Here is a 26757-nt window from a genome sequence, read left to right on the forward strand (position 1 = left end):
GGCGCTGAACCAGCCCCGCAGTCCCTGCCATCCTGCTTCTACTGGACGTGAACATTATGACGTGAATGTTATGGCAGGAATCTCATCCTGGCCCTGGAACTCCTCCTCCTGCTCTCTGCAGGAGTGCTGTCCGCCCAGCCTTGACGATGAGAGGGAAAATTGGTAACGGGAGCCCCTAGAACTTCCCTTGCACAAGTGCTTCTAAATTTAGCTGCGTGTGCTGAGATCCCGCGCTGACCTGTCATCGTCTTTCTCTCTCCACTCTCCGTCGGAAGAGTGAGTACACAGGCACTGCTCCTACCCAGCCTTCGCTGAGCGTGACCAACAGGCCTGCCACCCTAGGCTCTTCCTGCTTTCAGTGGGAGCACACACCATCGCAGCATAAACACACTCTGCCTGCGCGCACAACCACAGCTTCGCTAAATTTTCCTTGCAACTAGTACTCATGCTCCCAGTCTCAGCGGGTCGAAAAATGTGGCGAACATAGTTCTACTCCCGCTAAGTGTGAATGTTTTCCTTGCAACCGGTACTCAACCGATCAAATAAAGTGGCGAGGGAAATTACGCCGAACGTAACAGTTAAACCAGATGCTAGAAAATCCATTCCTGCCTCTAGCAGGAGCAAATATACCAGAACTCTGTATATATTTTTTTCTCAATAAAAATAAATAGTTTGCCCTGAGGAGCCCGCTCGCCATGATACTGCTGGACCTATAATTGCTTGCACCTGACATTACAGGTTGAGTAGAACGAGCCAACTGCCAGCCATTAGGTCCTCCCATGCTCAGCCCCCTAGTCTCCGGTGGTGAACACACTACTGAGAAACCAACCGCTCAGCTGGAGATGCTGCCTCCATATTCCCCGGCTCAAACCAATCCCTTTTTCTTTTTAATAAAGGAAAAGAAATATTTCCCTGTCAGTACTCTTCACTTTTGGAGCCACCACAGGGAGCTCATCGAAGCGGGGAGGAAGAAAGAGGCATGAGGGATCTGACACCACCAGATTTCACCACTCTCACAGGGCAGAAGCACACCAAGGGTCACCAACCTCTGCTTGCCTGCCTCAAACAGAAGGAATGGCCCCAAAGGAACCAACAACTACCTAGGAGGACTCTTCCAAAATTCTGTCTTCATCTTACTCTTATTTTCTTCTTTCTTTATTTTTTTTTTTAATATACTCCAAACTGAAGATTTTGCATAATCCTCCATCTGCTGGAGACAGAGAAATACTGAGGGACAGCAGGTAGCACACTAGGTTGCATGCAGTGTTGGTAAAACTTTCTGTCTCCATCTGCTGGCAGGGAGGCAATACCCAGGAGTCTAGACTGATCTGGGTAAGTACCAGAACAGGAATCTCCCCAACATTCTCAGTAGTAAACACCAAAGCAAAGAATTAATTTAGTCTTTCTGTGATGGCTTTATCTTCCCTACGTACCCCTTTAACCCCTTGATCATCTAACGGTCCAACTGACTCCCTCGCAGGCTTCCTGTTTCAGATATATTTTTTAAAGTTATTATTATGAGTTTTTGCCTCTACGGCCAACTTCTTTTCAAATTTTCTCAGCCTGTCTTAATATTACGCATTTAACTTACCAATGCTTTTGATTTTTCCTAGTTCTTTTGGCTAAAATAGCCTCTTTGACCTTGTCTTTTAACCATGCTGACAATCGTTTGACTTTTTTTCCCCACCTTTCTTAATGCGTGGAATACATCTGGACTCCACTTCTAAGATGGTATTTTAAAACAATGTCCACACCTGTTGTACACATAAGAACATGGTCAGACCAAGGGTCCATCAAGCCCAGCATCCTGTTTCCAACAGAGGCCAAACCAGGCCACAAGAACCTGGCAATTATCCAAACACTAAGAAGATCCCATGCTACTGATGCAATTAATAGCAGTGGCTATTCCCTAAGTAAACTTGATTAATAGCCGTTAATTGACTTCTCCTCCAAGAACTTATCCCAATCTTTTTTTAACCCAACTGCACTAACCACATCCTCTGGCAACAAATTCCAGAGCTTTATTGTGCATTGAGTGAAAAAGAATTTTCTCCGATTAGTCTTAAATGTGCTACTTGCTAACTTCATGGAATGCCCCCTAGTCCTTCTATTATTCGAAAGTGTAAATAACCGAGTCACATCTACTCATTCAAGACCTCACATGATCTTAAAGACCTCTATCATATCCCCCCTCAGCCTTCTCTTCTCCAAGCTGAACAGCCCTAACCTCTTCAGCCTTTCCTCATAGGGGAGCTGTTCCATCCCCTTTATCATTTTAGTTGCCCTTCTCTGTACCTTCTCCATCGCAACTATATCTTTTTTGAGATATGGCGACCAGAATTGTACACAGTATTCAAGGTGTGGTCTCACTATGGAGCGATATAGAGGCATTATGACATTTTCTGTTTTATTAAAAGTTTCTCTGTCTCCATCTGCTGAAGGGGAGGCAAAACCCAGGAGTCTGAACTGATCCGGGTACGTACAGGGAACACACGTTTCCTTTCAAAACCGCGTGGGGATTGACTGGGTAAGTAAAACATCAGGACAAGCTAAAGAGGTAAAGTTCCTGGATGGACAGTTTTATGGAGCAATTGGTTCAGGAACCGACGAGAGAGGGAGCAATTTTAGATCTAATTCTCAGTGGAGCACAGGATTTGGTGAGAGAGGTAACGGTGGTGGGGCCGCTTGGCAATAGTGATCATAACATGTTCAAATTTGAATTAATGACTGGAAGGGGGACAGTAAGCAAATCTACGGCTCTAACACTAAACTTTCAAAAGGAACATTTTGATAAAATGAGAAAAACTGTTAAAAAAAAAAAAAAAAAGATACAGCTACAAAGTTAAGAGAGTGCAACAGGCGTGGACAATGTTAAAAAACATCATCTTAGAAGCACAGTCCAGATGTATTCAAAGCAATAAGAAAGGTGGAAGGAAGGTCAAATGATTGCCAACATGGCTAAAAGATGAGGTGAAAGAGGCTATTTTAGCCAAAAGATCTTCATTCAAAAACTGGAAGAAGGATCCATCAGAAGAAAATAGGATGAAGCATAAGCACTGGCAAGTTAAATGCAAGACATTGATAAGACAGGCTAAGAGAGAATTTGAAAAGAAGTTGGCCATAGAGGCAAAACTTCACAGTAAAAACTTTAAAAAATATATCCAAAGCAGAAAGCCTGCAAGGGAGCCGGCTGAACTGTTAGATGATCAAGAGGTTAAAGGGGCACTTAGGGAAGATAAGGCCATCACGGAAAGACCAAACAAATTCTTTGCTTCGGTGTTTACTGAAGAGGATGTTGGGGAGATACCCGTTCTGGAGACAGATTTCAAGGGTAACGATACAGATGAACTGAGCCAAATCACAGTGAACCTGGGAGATGTGGTAGGCCAGACTGACAAATTGAAGATTAGTAAATCACCTGGACCAGATGGTATACAGCCCACAGTTCTGAAAGACTAAAAAATGAAATTTCAGACTTATTTCAATTAATTTGTAACCTATCATTAAAATCATCTGTTGTACCTGAAGATTGTAAGGTGGCCAATGTAACCCAGATATTTAGAAAGGGCTCCAGGGGTGATCCGGGAAACTATAGACCGATGAGCCTGAATTCAGTGCCGAGAAAAATTGTGGAAACTGTTATAAAGAATAAAATCACAAAAAACACTTAGAGAGACATGGTTTAATGGGACACAGCCAGCATGGATTTACCCAAGGGAAGTCTTGCCTCAAATCTCCTACATTTTTTTGAAGGAGTGAATAAACGTGTGGACAAAGGTGAACCAGTAGATGTGGTGTATTTGGATTTTCAGAAGGCGTTCAACAAAGTCCCTCATGAGAAGCTTCTAAGAAAACTAAAAAGTCATGAGATAGGAGATAATGTCCTTTTGTGGATTGCAAACTGGTTAAAAGACAGGAAACAGAGAGTAGGATTAACATAAGAACATAAGAAGAACATAAGAAAATGCCATAATGGGTCAGACCAAGGGTCCATCAAGCCCAGCATCCTGTTTCCAACAGTGGCCAATCCAGGCCATAAGAACCTGGCAAGTACCCAAAAACTAAGTCTATTCCATGTTACCATTGCTAATGGCAGTGGCTATTCTCTAAGTGAACTTAATAGCAGGTAATGGACTTCTCCTCCAAGAACTTATCCAATCCTTTTTTAAACACAGCTATACTAACTGCATTAACCACATCCTCTGGCAACAAATTCCAGAGTTTAATTGTGCGTTAAGTAAAAAAGAACTTTCTCCAATTAGTTTTAAATGTGCCCCATGCTAACTTCATGGAGTGCCCCCTAGTCTTTCTATTATCCGAAAGAGTAAATAACCGATTCACATCTACCCGTTCTAGACCTCTCATGATTTTAAACATCTCTATCATATCCCCCCTTAGCCATCTCTTCTCCAAGCTGAAAAGTCCTAACCTCTTTAGTCTTTCCTCATAAGGGAGCTGTTCCATTCCCCTTATTATTTTGGTAGCCCTTCTCTGTACCTTCTCCATCGCAATTATATCTTTTTTGAGATGCGGCGACCAGAATTGTACACAGTATTCAAGGTGCGGACTTCACCATGGAGCGATACAGAGGCATTATGACATTTTCCATTTTATTCACTATTCCGTTTCTAATAATTCCCAACATTCTGTTTGCTTTTTTGACTGCCGCAGCACACTGAACCGACGATTTCAATGTGTTATCCACTATGACGCCTAGATCTCTTTCTTGGGTTATAGCACCTAATATGGAACCCAACATTATGTAATTATAGCATGGGTTATTTTTCCCTATCTGCATGACCTTGCACTTATCCACATTAAATTTCATCTGCCATTTGGATGCCCAATTTTCCAGTCTCACAAGGTCTTCCTGCAATTTATCACAATCTGCTTGTGATTTAACTACTCTGAACAATTTTGTGTCATCTGCAAATTTGATTATCTCACTCTTCATATTTCTTACCAGATCATTTATAAATATATTGAAAAGTAAGGGTCCCAATACAGATCCCTGAGGCACTCCAGTGTCCACTCCCTTCCACTGAGAAAATTGTCCATTTAATCCTACTCTCTGTTTCCTGTCTTTTAGCCAGTTTGCAATCCACGAAAGGACATCGCCACCTATCCCATGACTTTTTACTTTTCCTAGAAGCCTCTCATGTGGAACTTTGTCAAACACCTTCTGAAAATCCAAGTATACTACATCTACCGGTTCACCTTTATCCACATGTTTATTAACTCCTTCAAAAAAGTGAAGCAGATTTGTGAGGCAAGACTTGCCTTGGGTAAAGCCATGCTGACTTTGTTCCATTAAACCATGTCTTTCTATATGTTCTGTGAATTTGATGTTTAGAACACTTTCCACTATTTCTCCTGGCACTGAAGTCAGGCTAACCAGTCTGTAGTTTCCCGGATCGCCCCTGGAGCCCTTTTTAAATATTGGGGTTACATTTGCTATCCTTCAGTCTTCAGGTACAATGGATGATTTTAATGATAGGTTACAAATTTTTACTAATAGGTCTGAAATTTCATTTTTTAGTTCCTTCAGAACTCTGGGGTGTATACCATCTGGTCCAGGTGATTTACTACTCTTCAGTTTGTCAATCAGGTCTACCAAATCTTCTAGGTTCACCGTGATTTGATTCAGTCCATCTGAATCATTACCCATGAAAACCTTCTCCATTACGGTTACCTCCCCAACATCCTCTTCAGTAAACACTGAAGCAAAGAAATCACTTAATCTTTCTGAGATGGCCTTATCTTCTCTAAGTGCCCCTTTTACCCCTCGATCATCTAGTGGTCCAACTGACTCCTTCACAGGCTTTCTGCTTAAGATATATTTTAAAAAGTTTTTACTGTGAGTTTTTGCCTCTACAACCAACTTCTTTTCAAATTCTCTCTTAGCCTGTCTTATCAATGTCTTACATTTAACTTGCCAACGTTTATGCTTTATCCTATTTTCTTCTGTTGGATCCTTCTTGCCATTTTTGAAAGAAGATCTTTTGGCTAAAATAGCTTCTTTCACCTCCCCTTTTAACCATGCCGGTAATCGTTTTGCCTTCTTTTCACCTTTCTTCATGTGTGGAATACATCTGGACTGTGTTAAAAAAAATACCATTCTAGAAGCAATGACCACGCCTCTTGGACATTTTTTACTTTTGTAGCTGCTTTCAGTTTTTTTCTAACAATTTTTCCCATTTTATCAAAGTTTCCCTTTTGAAAGTTTAGCACGAGAGCCGTGGATTTGCACACTGTTCCTCTTCCAGTCATTAAATCAAATTTGATCATATTATGATCACTATTGCTAAGCGGCCCCACCACTGTTACCTCTCCCACCAAGTCCTGTGCTCCACTGAGAATTAGATCTAAAATTGCTCCCTCTCTCGTTGGTTCCTGAACCAATTGCTCCATAAAGCTATCATTTATTCCATCCAGGAACGTTATCTCTCTAGCGTGTCCCGATGATACATTTACCCAGTCAATATTGGGGTAATTGAAGTCTCCCATTATTACTGCATTACCAATTTGGTTAGCTTCCCTAATTTCTCTTAGCATTTCACTGTCCGTCTCACCATCTTGACCAGGTGGACAATAGTATACTCCTATCACTATAGTCTTCCCCGACATACAAGGGATTTCTACCCATAAAGATTCAATTTTGTATTTAGTCTCATGCAGGATGTTTATCCTGTTGGACTCTATGCCATCCCGGACATAAAGCACCACACCTCCTCCCGGGTGCTCCTCTCTGTCATTGCAATATAATTTGTAGCCCAGTATAGCACTGTCCCATTGGTTATCCTCTTTCCACCATGTCTCTGAGATGCCAATTAAGTCTATGTCATCATTCACAGCTATACATTCTAATTCTCCCATCTTACTTCTTAGACTTCTGGCATTAGCATACAAACATTTCAAAGTTTGTTTTTTGTTTGTATTTTCATTCTGCTTTTTAATTGATAGGGATAAGTTAGAATTTTTTAGCTCAGGTGAGTTTTTAGTTACAGGCACTTGGACTATTTTTCTAATTATTGGAACCTCACTGTTGGGATTAAATGGTCTGTTTTCACAGTAGAAAAAGGTAAACAATGGAGTGCCTCAGGGATCTGGAACTTGGACCAGTGCTTTTTAATATATTTATAAATGATCTGGAAAGGGGTAAGACAAGTGAGGTGATCAAATTACACAGAGTAGTTAAATCTCAAATGGATTGTGAAAAATTGCAGGAGGACCTTGTGAGGCTTCCAAATGGCAGATGAAATATAATGTGGACAAGTGCAAGGTAATTCATATAGGGAAAAATAACCCTTGCTGTAATTACAAAACATTAGGTTGTATCTTAGGAGTTACCATGCAGGAAAGAGATCTAGACATCATAGTGGATAATATATTGAAATTGTCGGCTTAGTGTGCTGTGGCAGTCAAAAAAGCAAACAGAATGTTAGGAATTATTAGGAAGAGAGAGGCAAATAAAATGGTGGATGTCATAATGCCTGTCTATCGTTGCATGGTGAGACTATACCTTGAATACTGTGTGCAATTCTGGTTTCCACATCTCAAAAGAAGTATATAGTTGCACTGGAAAAAGTGCAGAGAAGGGCGACCAAGATAAGAGGCATGGAACGGTTCCCCTATAAGGAAAGGCTAAAGATGTTAGGGCTGTTCAGTTTGGAGAAGAGACAACTGACAGGGGATCTGATAGAGGTCTACAAAATCATGAAAGGACTTGAGAAGTTAATGTAAATCAGTTATTTACTTGCTCAGATAATAAAAGGACTAGGGGGCATTCCATGAAGTTAGCAAGTAGCTCATTTAAAACAAATCAAAGAAAATTCTTTTTCACTCAACACATAGTTAACATCTGAAATTCATTGCCAGAGGATGTGGTTATGGCAGTTAGTGTAACTGGGTTTAAGAAAGTTTTGAGATAAGTTCCTAGAGGAAAAATCCATAAACTGCTATTAATTAATAAGCAATAGTAGCTTGAAATCTATCTAATGTTTGGGTACTTGCCAGGTACTTGTGACTTGGATTGACACCTGTTAGAAACAGGATGCTGGGCTTGATGGACCCTTGGTCTGACCCAGCATGGCATATCTTATGTTCTAAATCCCCGCAGAGCTTTGCACCTGCTTTTTCCCTTTTTGCAAATCTGCCTAGCCTTCAATGTGTCTGTAGGCATTTATTTTATAGTCCTTACAAACCGCGTTCCCAGCTCTGCACGTCCTAGTGCTCCCTGGTCTGACCCCGCCCCCAGGAACAGGTACAAGTGCACGCCTCGTGTGTAAACTTTCAGACATCTGATTCAAGCAGGTGCAGAGCCAGTTGCACATGTCGATGGATTTTGGAAATTGCCTTCCCCAGGATTGGGCAAAAGTCTGCTAACGTTTTGCAAACAAAATTTTGCTGTTAATTTTTTTTTCCCCTGTGGATTTTTCGTCCCTTCCTAAAGTTGCAGAAATTTAAATCCTTGGGAAAAGAGGTGCTATTTCAGAATATCTGTGAAGAAACCAAAGTTGCAGACTGTTTGCACTCTTTACGCCCTGCACTTAAATCTCATCCCTGAATGCTTCCTGCCGCAGTCAACAGCTGCCAGAATCCCCTCACACTCCCCTCACCTGCAGAGGTCTTGGCATGATTTCAGACAAACAGTTCATTTATTCAACTGTGGAAAATAAATCACCAACCACTAGAGTGAATACTGCTCGAAGTGGAGAATAATCTGCTGCTGGTCATTACCTCTTCCCTTATCTTTAGTATTCATGACCCCCGTCTCCCCCCCCCAGTTTCCTCCTGCTCCTCTGGGCTTTCATTCAGTTGGAACCGGCCTCTAATAGGTTATGGCACCATGAGGTTTCATCCATAGTAACCAGACTTTATTACCCCCCCCCCTTTTTTTTTTTTTTTTTTTTAATCTCTAACCCCTTCCCTTCCTCAGCTCTTCAGCCCAGCCATAGCAACAGCAGCCCTCGGCCAGGACTCACGGACCCCTAATTCCCTCTGGAGCATGAATTTCAAGTCTGGCCACTAGGTGGTGTTGCTGAGCTACAGCTGAGACTACCTCCCTCTCCAACCCAGTCTGCCTAGAAATCAACTCCCTTGTCCTCCTCAGGGCAGCCCTCCCCTAGCAAATCTTACTAGCAGATGGCATTCAGTGAAAGGAACAGTGACTGAATTACATATCTAACCTCTGTCATTTCCAGGCTGGGCTCACTCTTCGGCAGTGAACCCAGAATTTCATCTGTTGCCATGTCCTGCTCCGGTACTCTCCGACTGACTGCTTCCTCCACCGTGGAGTCAGTGCTGTGAAATGACACCTCCCCGTTGCACCTCCAGGCAGGATGAGACAGGCAAACAGAGGGGCCCTCTACCTTGGGTCTCTCCTGCTGCCCATTGAAATGTGTGCCAGGCCTCCGGCCCCTGGCACGGCCCACGTGCGCCGGCCTCACTGCAGCCGGACACTTTAAGGCATGCGGGTGACTCAGTTCATTTTCGGAAGACTTGATGCTGGCAGGGAGCTGCGTGTCCTTGGAGCTGCGCATGTCTCCATTGAGGCCTTTTGTCAGGCCCCTGCCCCTGGTGGCCCGCTTCACCCGTTTTAACGGCGATCTCTGCAAGGGATGTCCTCCGCTTTCCAACTCCTGGCTCGAGAAACCGTAGTAAAGTGACTGCTGCTGACAAGATCCACTCACCCGGTCCTTGACACAGTCGTTCTCTTCCAGGGCCGTAATGTCCTCTGGTTCCGGAAGACGCAAAGGCTTAACATCAGAACTATAGTCTAAGGCACTTGTGGTGTTCGCTTCTAGGGAGGGACTTAGGTGTGAGAGACACGAAACTAGGTTTTGGACTTTCCGGGCTGCGTCTGTGCACGGGAGAGGTAGAGGGGCAGCAGGAAAGTTATTCCTCCCCAGCAAGTTCTGGTTCCGATCCAGTGGCTGGTGGCCTAATGACAGGCTGGGAGATGGAGATGGACTGGTGCCACGGGGAAGCAGTGGTGTGCCGGGTGTGCTGACCTGTCTTTCCAAGGCTGGACCATTGCTTGGCTGTGTGCAGAAGGAACATTAAAAGAAAATGTATGAATGAAATTATTTTAAACCCATGACACAAAGTTACAGAGGGGAATATTTTTAAAACTCCCACCGCATAGCATTTTTAGCCATTCCAGCTTTTCCATGAGCTTAAATTAAGTACAAGTAAGATGTTCTTAGCTAATACATGAAATAGCTCAAACTCCTATGCAATGGAAATCTTGCAGTATTTCTGGAATGCAGATTCAAACAGTCCCCACCAGTGAGAGACTGTCAGCCAAAAGGAGCTGTTCAGTGCCCTAGAATGGAGCACATAGCTCGCTCTCATTCACTTTTCATGGACAGATGGCCACTTCACCACAGAGCACATGGACAGATTGCCTCACCAAGGAGGCTTCTCTCTCACTTTTCTTCCCCTCCCAAAAGAGCAATTCTATATGCAACATTTCTGAAGTGTACTTCAGTAGCCTGCAACAGTTAAAAACATCAGCATATTGCTCCTGATTTGAGAGATACTTCAGAAAGAAAGGGGCTGATATAAAAATACATTTGTATTTGTTACATTCCATCTTTTTCAATGGAGAAATTGCTTACCTGATAATTTTGTTTTCCTTAGTGTAGACAGATGAAGATGAAGACAGGTTTCAAAGCTGACGTCATCCTAGATATACCCCTACAGTGACCTCAGCCATTCAGTATTCACTTCAAAAGCCATTGTGGACATACTATTGAAAAAACTTGAATACAATTTAATAACTTGATTAAGAACCTGAATAAAAACAATTAAAACTGGTGACCGTAACTGTACTCAACCAAACAATAAGCGCTGAATCCCAGCAATATTATAGATGCCCAGATCTAGGGATAGGGTGATGGCTTACCCATAACCTCTTTGGGATCGAGATTCATATGCGATTCCTTGGCACTGTTCATGGGAGGCTGTGAGCGGGATGCTGAGTCCATCTGTCTACACTAAGGAAAATGAAATTATCAGGTAAGTAATTTCTCTATTTCCTAGCGTGTAGCCAGATGGACTCAGGACCAATTGGATGTACAAAAAGCTACTCTCGAACGGGCGGGAGGCTGCCTGTGGTCCGGTTAGCATCGCCCTCACAAAGGCTGCGTCTTCTTGGGCTTGGACATCTAGGCGATAGAACCTGAAGAAGATGTGCAAGGAAGACCACATCGCTGTTCAGCAGATGTCGATGGGAGACTTAGTTTCCGCGCAGGATACTGCCTGGGCCCTAGTGGAATGAGTTTTAACCTGAAGGGGTAAAGGCTTCCCTGCCTCTACATGAGCTCCCGTGATCACTTCCTTGATCCAGTGAGCCTTCCACCCTGAAGAACAAACAAGTGGTCCATCTTATGCACCAGTTCTGTGCATCAGTAGGCTGTACTAAAAGCCTACTGATGTTTAAGTGGCGTAGGAGGTGGTAGTCTTTTGAGTCTATCTAGGGACGGTAAGGAATTGGACTGGTTCAGGTTAAACTCCGAGACTACCTTTGGCAAGAAGGAAGGGACGGTGCGAAGCTGCAATGTTCCTGGAGTCAACCAGAGGAACAGCTCCCAACATGACAGTACCTGTAGTTCAGAGACATGACGAGCCAAGCATATCACCACCAAGAAACCAGTCTTCAGCGTTAACAAACGTAAAGATAGCACGCGCAGCGGCCAAAAGGAAGGCCCTGCTAAAGAAGTCCAATATTAGATTGAGGTTCCATAGGGGGACCAGCCACTTTAAGGGTGGTCAGAGGTGTTTAACTCCTTTTAGAAAACGGGCCAAGTCCGGATGTGTTGACAGGTGGGCTCTGTTCACCTCACTTCTGAAACAGGAGACAGCCGCCACCTGGACCTTCAAAGAGTTGAGGGACAGTCTTTTGTTCAGGCCATTCTGTAAGAATCCCAGAATCATGGGGATCTTGGTCGCACGAGGGGGCATCCTGTATTCCTCGCACCAGGCCTCAAATATTCTCCAGATGTGCACGTATGCCAGGGATGTCGAGAACTTCCACGTGCAGAGCAATGGGGTGATTACAGCAGCCGAATATCCACGCTTTGTCAAGCGAGCCCTTTCAAGGGCCAGACCGTAAGACAAAACCGTAAAGGATCGGACCTTGTTGGAGAAGATCCCTGTGTAGGGGGAGGCATAGGGGACTCTCCCCCAGAAGCCTCCGCATGTCTGCATACCAAGGGCTTCTGGGCCAATCCGTGGCCACCAGAAGGACTAATCCTCTGTCGCGTTCAATCTTGCAAATGACCTTGCCCAGTAGAGGCCACAGAGGGAAGGTGTACAGTAAGTCCTCTTCTGGCCATGTCTGGACAAGGGCGTTGATCCCTTGGGAAGGCTGATCTCTTCTGTGACTAAAGAATTGGGGGACCTTCACATTATATGATGTGGCCAGTAGGTCGATGGATGGGAGGCCCCAGCAATCTACTAGGAGCTGGAAGGCTCTGGTTGACAGTGCCCATTCCCCTGGATCCAGACTCTCCCTGCTGAGAAAGTCTGCTCTGACATTGTCTTTTCCTGTAATGTGGGGGGCCAAGATCACTTGTAGATTTAACTCTGCCCATTCCATAAGGGGAGCCTATTTCCAGAGACACTTGGTGGCTTTTGGTTCCTCCCTGGCAGTTGACGTAGGCTACCACTGTTGCGTTGTCTGACATCACACAGACTGCTCGTCCTGGAGCCTGTGGCTGAATTGCAGACATGCTAATCTGACAGCTCGGGCTTCCAGGCGGTTTATGTTCCAGCGCACCTCTTCCTTGGTCCATCGCCCCTGGGTTGTCAATTCCTGACAGTGGGCTCCACACCCTCAGAGGCTCGCGTCAGTCATGGGGACAGGCTTATACCCTTGCTTAGATGCACTTCCATAGCCACCACTGGAACTGAGAACATACTTCCATCAGTAGGTGGAGGCGAATCGAGAAGTCTTGAGACAGTGGGTTCCAACGTGACAGCAGGGAGTGCTGGAGTGGCTGCATGTGTGCCCTCGCCCATGGGGGTGGAGGGAAACTGGAACCAGGGGGTTGCTGATGGGGGCCAAGAGTAACAGATAAGTATGAGAAAAAAAAAAAGTGTGAAAGCTTGCTGGGCAGACTGGATGGGCCATTTGGTCTTCTTCTGCCGTCATTTCTATGTTTCTATATTACCTCCAGGGTTGATGCCATCAGGCCGAGGACCTGGAAATAACTCCACACCCTAGGGCGCATTTGGTTCGTCAACCGATGCACTTGGCAAATCAGTTTCCTTATTCTTGAGGGAGGAAGACCTTGTCCTGCTTGGTGTTGAACTGGACTCCCAGGTACTCTAAGGACTGGGAGGGCTTGAGACTGCTCTTGTCCATGTTCACGACCCAATCAAGTTCCTGAAGCAGGGATATGACCCTGCTGGTCACCTGGAGGCTCTTTTCCAATGACTTCTCCCGGATCATACAGTCGTCTAAGTAAGAGTGTACCAGGATCCCTTCTTTCCTCAGTGCCGCCGCTATGACCACTATAATTTTGGAGAATGTTCTAGGGGCAGTTGCCAGGCTGAAGGGCAATGCCCGGAACTAATAATGGTGGCCCAGTACCGCAAAGCATAGGAAACACTGATGATCTTGATGGATTGGGATATGAAGGTAGGCCTCCAAGAAGTCCAGGGATGTTAAGAACTCTCCCGGTTGTATAGCCATTATGACGAAGCGAAGAGTTACCATGCGGAAGTGAATTAACTGCAGATGATGATTGATGCGAAACAAACCCTCCTTCTTGGGTACGATGAAATAGATGGAATAACGCCCCATATTTTCCTGGGGTGTAGGTACTGGGGTTATAGCCCTCAAACTGAGGAGCCTTATCAACATGGATTCCACTGCCAGTTTTTTGTGCTGGGAATGGCAAGGTGATATCATGAACATGTTCCGAGGGATGCTGCGAAATTCTAGAGCATATCCTTCTCATCTGATGTTCAATACCCATTTGTCCGACGTAATCTCAACCCACCTCTGACAGAAGAGGGACAGTTGGGCCCCCTATTTCCTCATCCCGTGGGAAGTTCATTGGGAAATTCGAGTCAAACCTGAGCCCAAACCAGTTCCTCTTTTTGGTTGTTGGCTCTGAAAGGACTGAGACCTTCCCAAGGGCTGAGATGTCTGAAATGGCAAGCTTCTTTAGGGCTGGAAGCACTGGGAGCCACTGGCCCGACCCCTCATGGGCGAGGGGCGCTGTGACCTCTTTTTCTTATCTTCCAGTAGCCGAGGCACTGGAAACTCACCCCACTTACTGGCTTTCTTTTCCAATTCACTTCCAAATAGAAGGGTTCCCTTAAAGGGCATCTTTGTGAGATTTTCCTTGGAGGTCACATCCGCTGACCAATTTTGCAGCTATAGCTGTCTTTTGGCCCTCACCACTGAGGCTACTCCTCTGGCTGAGGTAAGCACTAGGTCAGAACTTGCATCTGCTAGGAAGGCCGCGGTAGGTTCCATTGCTCTCTGGGATGCGCCCCTGAGCCATCTGCATCTCTGGAGAGAAGCAGACATGAACGAGTCACCAGGTCACAACAGAAAGCGATCTGCAGTGTCACTGCTGTTGCGTCAAAGGCTTGCTTAAGGATGGACTCCAACCACCTATCTTGTGCATCCTTCAAGGCTGCTCCTCCCTGTACTGGGATAGTTGTTCGCTTTGAGACGGCACAACCCAGGGCGTCCACTTTTGGGAAATGCAGGCATTCTTTGGCCACCAGGTCCAGAGGGTACAAGGCCTCCAAGGCCTGACCTCCTTTGACCTGGAGTGGGATGCCCCGGAAATCAGTTTTAACCAACTCCTGGATGGCTTCCAGCATTGTGAAATAGGAAGAGGCTTTCTGTAGAGACACCAGGATGGGTTACCTCCTTGGTTCCGACATAGGGTCTGTGCCGGGAACTCCCAGAGTCTTCAGGGTCTGGGAAACCAAGGCCGGCAATTCATCTTTATAGAAAAACCATAGCATAGTCTAGTATGGCTCCAGGCCTGGAGGGATTTCCCCGTCCTCCAATGAGCCTGCATCCCCATCGTTGTCTGTTGTGTCTGGGTCCCTGTCAGGGATACCCTTAGTCAGGTGAGGCATGACCCGAGGCATTCTGATAGGGCAGGGGCAGCAGCTGACTGCGCCTGAACAAAGGCTTGAAGGCCATGAAAGAATTCCACCCAAGAAAAAGTCACCGGGTCCATACCTAGCCCAGGAGGAATTGAGGTAGGGGCCGCTGAACTGCCCTCTCCTGGGGAGGACGCAGCCCCAGGATTGCTCAGATCCGGGGTGCTACCAGAAAAGGTCGTGGCTGACCCATCCTCTGACTGGGAGAGGCCAGGCTTGGAGAAGTTCTGAGAGTCCAGTCCTCCCTGTGCCTCCTCATAGTGCTGACACAGGAAGTATTCTAGGTCAGACTGTGCAGCCCTAATATGGCAGGCAGCACAAAGGGAGTGTCACTTGTTATTCTTTGTTGCTGGAGCCAGAGTTAACTGTAGCTTGTGTGTTTCGCCAGTTAGCGCCTGAACTAGAGCGTGCACAAATACGTCCTGTGTGTTAAGTATAAATGTATGGTTATGCGTGAATGTATGCGTGTACTTATGTGTGCAGGTATGGACGTGGTTATGCGCGCAGTTATGTGCACAGGTGTGTGTGCACTTATGTGCGCCTAACAGGGCCGGCCCGCACTGTGCGTACCGACGGTCAATGGGGGAAAATGGCGCTGCACCAAACCATGCACAAGATGGCACCGCCGTAGCCTGCCACGTTGAGTGCCCACAGAGTCTGAAATGGGGCCTAGCCCATCGGGGGGGGGGGCTGCTCAACCCACTCGGAAACCCCCTTCCCTTGCCCTAACGGGATCGGGAACGTCATCTGTACAGCACGATGAGCAAGGAGACCAGAGGAAAGACTTACCAAAGCCCCTCCACGTCTCTGAACCGGAGGAGCTCTTCTTTACTTACCTGGGCTCAGCGCTTACCGGCTGAGTACACGGGCGGTCTCCTGCTGAGGGGTAAGAGGGCATAGGCCATCACCGCCGTGCTCGGCTTCCTGCACCCGCTGCCTTTCAGCTGCTTCAGCAGCAAAGTCCATGCCGGGAACCGGCTACTGGACCAAGGCAAACCTCTGAGGGATCTCGGAAATCGCCTGGGGGAGGGACCTTTAGGTATCACAGCAGGAGAGCAGGGCTTGATCTTTCTCCAATTTAAAGGTAAAATTTAAAAGTCAAATTTCCTCTTCTAAAGAGTACTGTGTTCCCGCTAGCGAAGGCACAATCCACATCTGCTAGGAGACTGAGAGATACTGAATTGGCTGAGGTAACTGCAGGGGTATATCTAGGGTGATGTCAGCTTTGAAACCTGACTCTGTCTCCATCTGCTAGCAGGGGATTGGTCATGAGTCCATCTGGCTACACGCTAGGAAAATGTTTTTGAAAATGTAAAAAAAAAAAAAAAAGATACACAGGGTAGCCTGGTGGCTTAATGGCAGTGCTGTGCAATTGCCAAGCAGAAGGACTCGGGTTCCCAAGACAGGTCTTCTATTCTCCGGGTTGGTCAGTGCCGGGGATGCTGAAGAGGCCTGGTTAGGGGGCATAGGGATGGGAAGGAGTCTCAGTCATCCCTTAATAGCAACACCTAATGTCCAGAATGGAGGAGGGTGGGGAAGCACACATATTAGGTTCTGGAAGGAGCTGCAATCTGTAGCCCTTGCCCAAGGACAGCACTACAATGCCTGGGTAAGGTGAAGGGTTAGAAAAAGAAAAAAAAACCCAAACAAGCAAGCAAGCATAGAATGATGAAGAAAGAACATCAAAGGAAAGTGGTCATTTCTGGAAGTATTTTATCAATATAAAACGGCTACTGATACCGCTCATCTGCCCAAAGGCACGTATTATGCTATTATGCTCCTCTCTGTGGATGGATTTGGCTGAAAGTTGATAGAAAAGTGCTTTACTTAGTTCCAACTCTATCAAATTTCAACCAAATCTGTCCAGGGAGAGTGCCCCCTCCTCTAACTTCAACAGCTATCCTGGGAGAGTAGGGGCCATCCTTGGGATACACAGGAGCAGGGAGGAAGCAGGGCTCAAGTCACAACATGACTATGAAATGCTGGAAGAATACACTTCTCAACCTGCTCGTAACACTCCAGAGCTTTTATTGCTCTGATTCGTACTCTAATGAGCAGCATCGTTTCAACTAAACTTAACAAAACCTTAAAATCAGAGCCCTAGTAGCCAAACTGGCTACAGAGTGCCAGAAGTTGAAACGTAGGTCCCACAAACACACCTGAAGGTTCTGGGAGAGCCAGGGCAGTGGACTGGGGCTGGTTAACTGGCCTGGTGAGGGCGCCTGGTTTTGGAAGAGCTGCAACCCCAGGGGACTCTGAAGGGCTGCCAGCAGGGGCCCAGCCCCCAGCAGGGCTCCTGGTGGCGTGCTGCATGTATTTGCGGCCAATGCAGAGAGGTCTCCTGGAATATAAAGACAGAATGGGGGTTAGGAAGGGGTCCGTTTGGAAGCAGACAGCACAGCAGTCACAGTGAAACAAAGTCACAGTGAAACAAAGGTTCAATGTTGTAACAGGTGGAACACATTCTTATTCAAAAGATATCACTCAAGAGATTCTCAGCCCTGGTACAGCAGGGCCTCAAACAGGCCTGGTTTTCAGGACACCAACAATGATTATTCATTGGGCATATCTGCATAAACTTGGTCTGAGAACCAGGTTAATTTGCATAGCATGGTTACTAGAGAAACTAGAGCTATTTGCAGCCCTTCCTGACCAACTTTTACACATATGATACAATTAATTCAGTGACCAATCAGGGTCACCCAAAACACAGCCTTAATAAGGAAACTCCCTTCATTAGGCAAGACTCACTGTAAAGGGCCTTTGTGCCATTGTGCAGCACAGTCAGATAACTATATCACCTGTCTGAAGACATTTCCCGTGGGGAAAAAAAAAAACATACTGAGCATAGTATTCTAGTTCCGCACTGCAGCAACCAGGTATATAAAATAAATTTACAAAACAATAATAACATTTGACAATTTTAAACTGCCAACTGACAGGAGGTAAGTTAAAATAGTATTTCCCAATTCTCTTCTGCAGGCACACCAAGCCAATTGGGTTTTCATATCCACAATAAATATGCATGAGATGGATTTGCACACCCTGGGGTCTTCAATGTATGCAAACCTCTCTCATGTATATTCATGGTGGCAATCCTGAAAACCCAACTGGATAAATGTGCCTCCAGGAAGGAGTTGGGAAACACTGAGCTGGGAAACTCGGAGCAGCTTCACACAAATATCATTCTATTTGTGCACTGACCTATCAGAGGAGGGTGCTTGAGGGGTCTTGTAGCTCGGAAGCCACAGGAGAACTCACCAAGCAAAGCGGCACCAAGAAGAGGACTGGCCAGAGGTGGCAGCAGAGGAGTTAATCTCCCTGAGATGGCAGCACTGGCTGTCGTGGTGCCTTGTGAAAGCCCCGGTACCTCAGCAGTGACTGCCTTCCCTTCTGTGGTTGCGACAGGGGTATCAGTAGTTGAAGTGGTTATGGAGGAGGTAGATCCTGCAGAAGAGGCAGCACTGCACGGCTATAGAACAAACAGAAAGATACATATATAAATACATGTTTTTATGTTTATTTAAAAAAATATATACCACTTTTTCATATTAAAAATAATCGGAGCAATTTACATTAATAAAAAGCAAATCAATCATAACATTTACAATACAGAATACAATAAAATCAAACAGAACAATTAAACATAATAAAATATATATACAGTTGTGCTCCATAAGTTTACATACCCCTGGCAGAATTTGTAAGATGTGTAGCATTTTAAGAAAACATGAGTGATCAGACAAAACACGTCTGTTATTTTTAATGTGTTTCAAAATAAACTATTATGCATCACAGAATAGCACAAGCATTAAGCAAAGCATAGCAATAAGGGAAAGAATAAAAGAATAATATCCTGTATTGTCTCCTTGTACATCAAGTGACGGCTTGCAATCTTTTGCGATAGTTATGAATGAGGCCCTTTATTTTCTCATGTGGTAAAGCTGCCCGTTCGTCTTGGCTAAAAAGCCTCCAGATCCTGTAAATTTTTTGGTTGTCTAGCATAAACTGCATGTTTGAGTTCTCCCCAAATCGGTCCAAGTGCACCGATTTGTAGCTTCCTGTCTAATGAAGAACAAATTCTCCTCCAATATTTTTTGATAAGATGCTGCATTCATCCTGCCATCAATTCTGACTAAATTCCCTCTGCCATTGTAGCTCACAACACCCCCCCCCCCAAACAGCAGAAATCCACCTCCATGGTGAATGGTGTGTGTTCTTCATAGATTATGGTTGTGGCCATAAAATTCAATTTTGGTCTCATCACTCCAAATTATTTTGTTCCAGAAGTTTTGAGGCTTCTCTAGGTGCTGTTTAGCATATTGCAAGTGGGCTGTTTTGTGGCATTGGTGCAGCACTGGCTTTTTTCTGATAACGCTACCATGCAGCCCATTTTTTTTCAAGTATCTCCTTATTGTGCATGCTGAAACACCCACACCACTTTTGTTTCAGAGAAGCAGAAGTTCCTTGTGAGTTTTTCTTTGAATCCCAACAAATTTTCCTGGTAGTTGTGTCTGAAATCTTTCTTGGTCTGCCTTATTAAAGAACCTATAATTTCCCACTTCTTGATCAGAGTTTGAACAGTACAGATTGGCATTTTCAAATCTTTGGATATCTTTTTACATCTTTTTTCTCATTTATAAAGTAGAACTACTTTTGCTTGCAGATCCTTTGACAGTTCTTTTCCTTTCTCTATGCTTCAGTAACAAAAGTCAGTGCAGCCCTGGATGAAATGGAAAAGGGTTTCTCAAGAGCTAAGAAACTCATTGACTGTTTATACACAGCCACTAATTACAATCAAATCAAACAAGGAACAAATGTGGATACCTACCTCCACAGACATCTCAACCTGTGTGTGTCAATCAGAATGTATATTATCAGCCCAAACATTCAAGGGTATGCAAACTTTTGAACAGGACCATTTTATTCTTTCCCTTATTGCTATGGTTTGTTTAATGATTGTGCTATTCTGTGATGCATAATAGTTTAATTTTAAACACATTAAAAATAACAGACGTGTTTTGTCTGATCACTCATGTTTTCTTAAAATGCTACACATCTTACAAATTCTGAAAAGGGGTATGTAAACTTATAAGCACAACTGCATATATTTCTAAACCTGTTAGCATGGGAAGGATTTGTGACTCAGTTAAAAGTCATACAAAACAGCTGTAGAGGTTGAATTTGAACCTTGGCCTGTGGGTTCCAAGATTTTATGTTTAACACAAAGCCTTTTGCTGAATGGGACCCACCACAGAAAGCAACCTGCCTAAAGGCATAATTTTTAATTCTTCTGTGGAGAAAATTCCTTACCTGTTAATTTCCTTTCCATTAGGCCTACTACACTAGTACATTCCTTGACAAATGGGTTATTTCCCCCTACCAGCAGATGGAGGCAGACAACACTGATTTACCCTATGACATCACAGGAGATGGTGCTAGCAGCAGAGATCCAGTATCCTTCTAACCAAGCTTGGGATCAGACCCCATCAATTGAAGAATAATTAACATTCAACCAGAATTCTGAGAAGAATTTTCCATGTAACCCACAAAACAAGGAAAAAAAAAGGGGAAACTAAATGTGAACAAGAAGAAAGGAAAATGGGCAGAGCCCTCAATCATATACCCAAAGAGAACATCCTGACAAATTATAGCCTCACTTCCCGGGTGGGTCCTGGACTGGTGTAGAAGGACTAATAGAAATTAAACTAACAGGGAAGGAATTTTCTCTTTCCATCACGTCCTGCTACATCAGTTCAGCCCTTGACAAGTGGGAAGTACCAAAGCTTCATCTACCCGAGTGGGAGGAAGCGCAGGATGCATGGAGAAGCCCCATACCATAAGCCATATCCTCCTGCACTAGCAAGTCTAGACAAGAATGCTTCACATAGAAACATAGAAATGACGGCAGAAGAAGACCAAACGGCCCATCCAGTCTGCCTAGCAAGCTTTCACACATTTTTCTCATACTTATCTGTTACTCTTGGCCCTTATTAGTAACAGTTTGGTTCTAATTACTTTCCACCCCCGCCATTGATATAGAGAGTAGTGCTGGAACTGCATCAAAGTGAAGTATCAAGCTTAATTGGTTACGGGTAGTAACCGCAGCAATAAGCAAGCTACTCCCACGCTTATTTGTTTACCCAGCCTGTGCAATTCAGTCCTTGTTGGTTGTTGTCTAAATATAAATCCTCTTTTCTTCATTTTCTTCATTCCCCCTGCCACTGAAGCAGTGAGCTGCACTGGATATGTATTCCAAGTGAAGTATCAGGCTTAATTGATTCGGGGTAGTAACCGCCGCAACAAGCAAGCTACACCCATGCTTATAAGGGTATATAATTCAGTCCTTGTTGATTGTTGTCTGAATATAAATCCTCTTTTCTTCATTCCCCCTGCCATTGAAGCAGTGAGCTACGCTGGATATGCATTGAAAGTGAAGTATCAGGCTTATTTGGTTTGGGGTAGTAACCGCCGCAACAAGCAAACTACTCCCCTGCTTATTTGTGAATGCAAATCCTTTTTTCCACATTTCCTCTTGCCGTTGAAGCATAGAGCAGTGTTGGAGTCGCATTAACCATGTGTATGTTTATTGAATAAGGGTATTAATCACCAGGTAGTAGCCGTCATTCCCGCAAGCCACCCCCCATGCCTCTTCTCTTCATTCACATCCTCTAGACTTTATGGATCCACAGTGTTTATCCCACGCCCCTTTAAAATCCTTCACAGTTTCACAAAGGTATGCAGCGAAGACCAAGTAGCCGCCCTGCAAATATCAGCTGGCACAAGCGCATGTACTCTGCCCAGGATGCAAACTGATCTTTGGTAGAGTGCACACGCTTGCTTTCCCTTTAGCTTGCTTTCCCTTTAGCAAGCAAGCCAAATCAATCATCTCCTTTATCCAGCAAGCCAGAGTAGCCTTAGATGCTGCCTCTCCTTTATGCGGACCTTCAAAAAGGACAATCTGTCCAACTTGCAGAAGGCATTAGTGACCTCTAAATATCGCAGGATATGCCTCCGCATGGTCAAGCAACTGAGAGTCAATACTCAGGTCCAGACTCCTCACAAGAAAAGGCTGGAAGGGAAAATGTCCAATGGACATGAAAAGTGGATTTTACCTTGGGAAGAAAAGAGAACTTGTCGAAAGACCACTACCATCTGATGAAATCACCAGAAAAGGGTCCCGACAAGATAGGGCTTGAAGCTCCGAGACCTGCCATGCACAACAAACCACAACCAGAAATGCTGTTTTCAATTGACAAATCCTTTAAAGAGCTCTGCTTCAAAGGCTCAAAGGGGGCCCCGTTAGGGCTCTCAACACTAGATTCAAATCCCACAGGGAAACAGTGGGACGGAAAGGAGGCCGCAAACTTTTCATGCCTCTCAAGAAGTGGATGAGCTGCTATAGAGACCCCCACCATGGGGTCCCAGTAGCAAGAAATAGATGCTACCTACACCTTTAGGGAATTCAGGGCCAAGCCCTTGTCCATAATGCCCTGAAGAAAGGCCAAGATGCAGGGAATAGCAGCTTGCCAGGGGGACTCCAACCTGGCTTTGCAGAAATGCTCACACAGATGCCAGACTTGAATGTAAGCCATGGAAGTGGACCATTTCCAAGACTTCAGTAGCATTGAAATTACTGCTGGAGAATACTCCTTTCTGCAGAGTCAGATAACTTCCTTCGGTCGATGAATGAAGAGAGGGACCCGTGGTCCAAGGTGCAGGATACCCTGAGCAGAATAGGCCCTCGAGGAAATTACCTCAGGAATTCTCAACTGGGGGAGCGACCTTTAGGGATCACCACAAGAAAGCGGGGCTCAATTTTCTCTCCAATTTAAAAGTAGAATTTCTTCTTCCAAAAGGTACAGTGATCACCAAAGGGAAAGCACATCCACATCTGCTGGAAGAAATACTGAAAAGGCTGAGGTCACTGCAGGGTGTATCTAGGGTGATGTCAGCCTTGAAATCTGACTCCATCTCCATCTGCTGGCAGGGGAGCAAAACCCACTGGTGCCTGAGTCCATCTGGCTACACACTAGGAAACGGTTATTTACTCTTTCGGATAATAAAGGACTAGGGGACACTCCATGAAATTAACAAGTAGCACATTTAAAACAAATGTGAGAAAATTCTTTTTCACTCAATGAACAATTAAGCTCTGGAATTAATTGCCAGAGGATGTGGTTAAGTCAACTAGTGTAGCTAGGTTTAAAAAAGGTTTGGATAAGTTCCTGGGGGAGAAATCCATAAACTGCTATTAATGAACAAGAAATAGCCACTGCCGGCATTAGTAGTATGGGATCTGTTTAATGTTTAGGTACTTGCCAGGCTCTTGTAGCCTGGATTGGCCACTATTGGAGACAGGATACTGGACTTGATGGACCCTAGGTCTTACCCAGTATGGCATCTCTTATATTCTTATGTTCTATATTCTCATTTAAAAAAATAAACCCATGAGTAGATGTAAGACTCCAGGCCATTATTCCGTTTGGAAACTATTCTTCCATGAACTGCAATCAGGACATTTTTTAAATCCATTCCTTAACTGTGGGTAAAGTGGTGGATTTCCAGAGAGAGAGAGAGAATAAGTTTTTAAGCACATGTTACAGCATTGGCAAGCCATCTCCTCTTAGATTTGCAAATAGGCTGAAGATCAGTAAAATCATGCAGAACACAAAATTCACTATTAGTCAAACATGATATTCCATAAACAACAAATAAAAAAATGTGTCTGTATTAAATACACTTTATTATACAGATCATTTTCACACATATAAACATAAATACAAACCAAAATACTAAAAAACAATCCTAACTAAGGGCCCTAGTTTTGCCAAAAAATCAGCTTCTGTAGGGGACCCAAACGCTTCAAATAAAATAGACTACAATTGCACATAGCCAATACATTTTATAAAATAGCTGCAACGTATGACGTAGTGTAGAACTTTGTTAATTTCCAAAAGGGGCTGATCAAAATCCCATATTGTCACAATTAAGCTGTATGCCAGAACTTTATACTTTCCCCACCACCAACATACAAACATATAATAGCAGCAAAAACCAGCGCGATCAAGCTTCCAACATGCCACCCAAACCGCATCAATATGGCGACAGATTACGGTCTAAAGAATTGGGAATAGTTCTGGAGGACCGGAGACAGGCAGACGTGATACTTCTTCACAAAAGATGAAGCAAGTTGGAGGCTGGGAATTACAAGTTGGATAGTCTGACCTCTGTGGTGAAAGTCTGATACTTCACTTTCAACGCATATCCAGCATAGCTCTCTGCTTCAACGGCAGGGGCAATGTAGAAAAGAAGATCTATATATAGACAACAACCAACAAGGACTGAATTATATAGTCGAGTAAACAAAAGCATGGGTGTAGCTTGCTTATTGAGGCGGTTACTACCCCTAACTAAGCTACATATTCAATTAGATGCAGTTCCAACACTGCTCTCTACATTAATGGTGGGGTGGAAGGGAAATAGAACTAAAAGGTACTAAGAGCCAAGCGAAACAAGTAAGAGGAAAAAAAAAAAAAAAAGAGTGCATAGCTTGCTGGGCAGACTGGATGGGCCGTTTGGTCTTCTTCTGCCGTCATTTCTATGTTTCTATATGTTTCTATGTCAGCAAATTAATGGAATCGCTGCCAAAGCAGGGTAAGTTCAGTTTCTGGAATCCAATGGATTACAAGATCCAAGGCAGTATGGTTTCACCAGAGGTGGGTCATGCCAGACGAATCTGATCAAGTTTCTTTGACTGGGTGACTAGAAGGATGGATCAGGGGAGTGCGCTAGATATATGACCACATCATGCCTGTCCTAAAAAAAAATTATACTGGCTACCAGTACTGTACAGAACAAAATTCAAAACACTAATGCTATCTACCTGAATGAAAGATTATCAGTGTGCATGCCATCCAGACCACTAAGATCTTCGCTCAAATCCTCTATGGCAATCTCATCAAACAAATCAAAACAATAGATACCCAAAACAGATCCTTCTTGGGAACAGCATCCCCAGAAGAACTCCAAGAAATAAAGGACTACTCCCATTTCAGGAAGCAGCTAAAGGCCTGGCTCTTCAGTCAGGTCTTTAGTGTTAAATCTGAAAGACAAAGTCACTATCTAGCATTCTGCCTTAAATGCATTGCTGAAAATAAACATTTTTGCTACAACTGTTATTTTCAAATAAATCATCAGTATTGTCCTCTGTTTTGTTGTAGGGTTTAATTAGTGCTGCTTATATAACATTTAGTCCTAAGGTGCATCATTGATTGAGAAGTAAAATGTGATTTTGCTGCTACATTAAATTGTTATACAGGTAGAGGTTGATATTCAAAAGCCGTTTAGACGGATAACTGAAAAAAGTTATCCATCTAAAACGGCTACCTGGCTATATTCAAAGCCATATCCAGCTAGAATTTCACCGCATAAGTCGTGGGTGTTCCTGGGGCGGGAGGGAGGTGTTTCTGGGCAGAGCAGAGTTAGCTGTATAAGTTATGCAGCAATCTCAGATAATCAGAGTTAGCCACTTAACGTATGCGGCTAACTCTGGTTGCGCTGTAGGTCTGTCCTAAAGGTGGCCAGATATACTTATCCAGCTAACGTTTAAGAAAGCTGGGGATATTCAGTGGTGCTCCGCGGCTGCATATCAGCCCTGTAACATTTGTAAAGCTGCTACTGACCTTTGCTCATATACTGATATTCTAATGTACTGTAAACTGCTTTGGGTGAATTGTGTATTCACAAATGAAGGTAATAAAACCTGGATTTCAGTAAGGCCTTTGAAACAGCACTGCATAGGAAATTTATAAATAACTTGAGCCCCCTTAGTACGGGCCCCAAAGTGACTGACTGGGTTAGAAATTGGCTGAGTGGGAGGGACAAAGGGTGGAGGTAAGTGGAGATCACTCCATGAAGAGGGGGCATTAATAGTGGGTGCGAAGCAGCTATTGGTCCTTGGACCCGTTCTCCAACTTATTCATAAGCAACATTGCAGAAGGGTTGTTGGGAAAGGTTTATCTTTTTGGAGATGATTCCAAAATCTGCAAAAAAGAGTAGACAGCCAGGAAGATGTGGAAAACATGAGGAAGGATTTAGCGAAGCTCAAGGAATGGTCTAGAGCAGTGGTTATCAATCTTTTTTCCCCGTCATGACACACCTGACAGATGATGCTCACATGCGTGACACATTGCACACTACATTTAACAGCCTTACTAAAAAAAGAAATCCTAGATATTTTACTGCTTAAAATGATGCAGGAGAAAGACAACATATTCTTTAATTTCAATAACTGCTTATAAAATATCATTATAAATGTTTTTTCACAAAATGTTAATCTTTGCTTACTGCATCAGTGAGAAATGTGGGACCGATATGCATATGTAACACACAGTTTTTCGATACAGACAAACTATCATGCATTTCACTGTCAACCTCAGAGAGGTCTGACCTCTTCTGGAGTTTATACAAAGAAGAGAGAGGAAATTTCCCCTTTCAACTCACCATACAAAAAAATATATTCAAATTCTGATACCCCCTCAGTAATAGTACATCAAAATCCCTTCCCTGTCAGCCACTTTGTGAAATAACATGAAAACCTGCTAAAAAGACATT

General features: G+C 44.2%; 1 protein-coding gene across 3 annotated transcripts in view; it reads right to left on the reverse strand.

Annotated features, from left to right (window-relative positions):
* LOC115087414 (methyl-CpG-binding domain protein 5-like) overlaps positions 1 to 26757 on the reverse strand; it is a 108662-nt gene that overhangs the window by 18305 nt on the left and 63600 nt on the right. For all 3 annotated transcript variants that reach the window (XM_029594588.1, XM_029594589.1, XM_029594587.1), the window contains exons 9-11: positions 18403 to 18613; positions 17301 to 17482; positions 9189 to 10043 (exon numbers count right to left, since the gene is read on the reverse strand). In XM_029594588.1, the coding sequence (XP_029450448.1) occupies positions 9189 to 10043; positions 17301 to 17482; positions 18403 to 18613 (1248 nt within the window). The remainder of the gene's footprint in view (positions 1 to 9188; positions 10044 to 17300; positions 17483 to 18402; positions 18614 to 26757) is intronic.

Source organism: Rhinatrema bivittatum, chromosome 3 (assembly GCF_901001135.1).
Source record: "Rhinatrema bivittatum chromosome 3, aRhiBiv1.1, whole genome shotgun sequence".
NCBI classification, from domain to species: Eukaryota; Metazoa; Chordata; class Amphibia; order Gymnophiona; family Rhinatrematidae; genus Rhinatrema; species Rhinatrema bivittatum.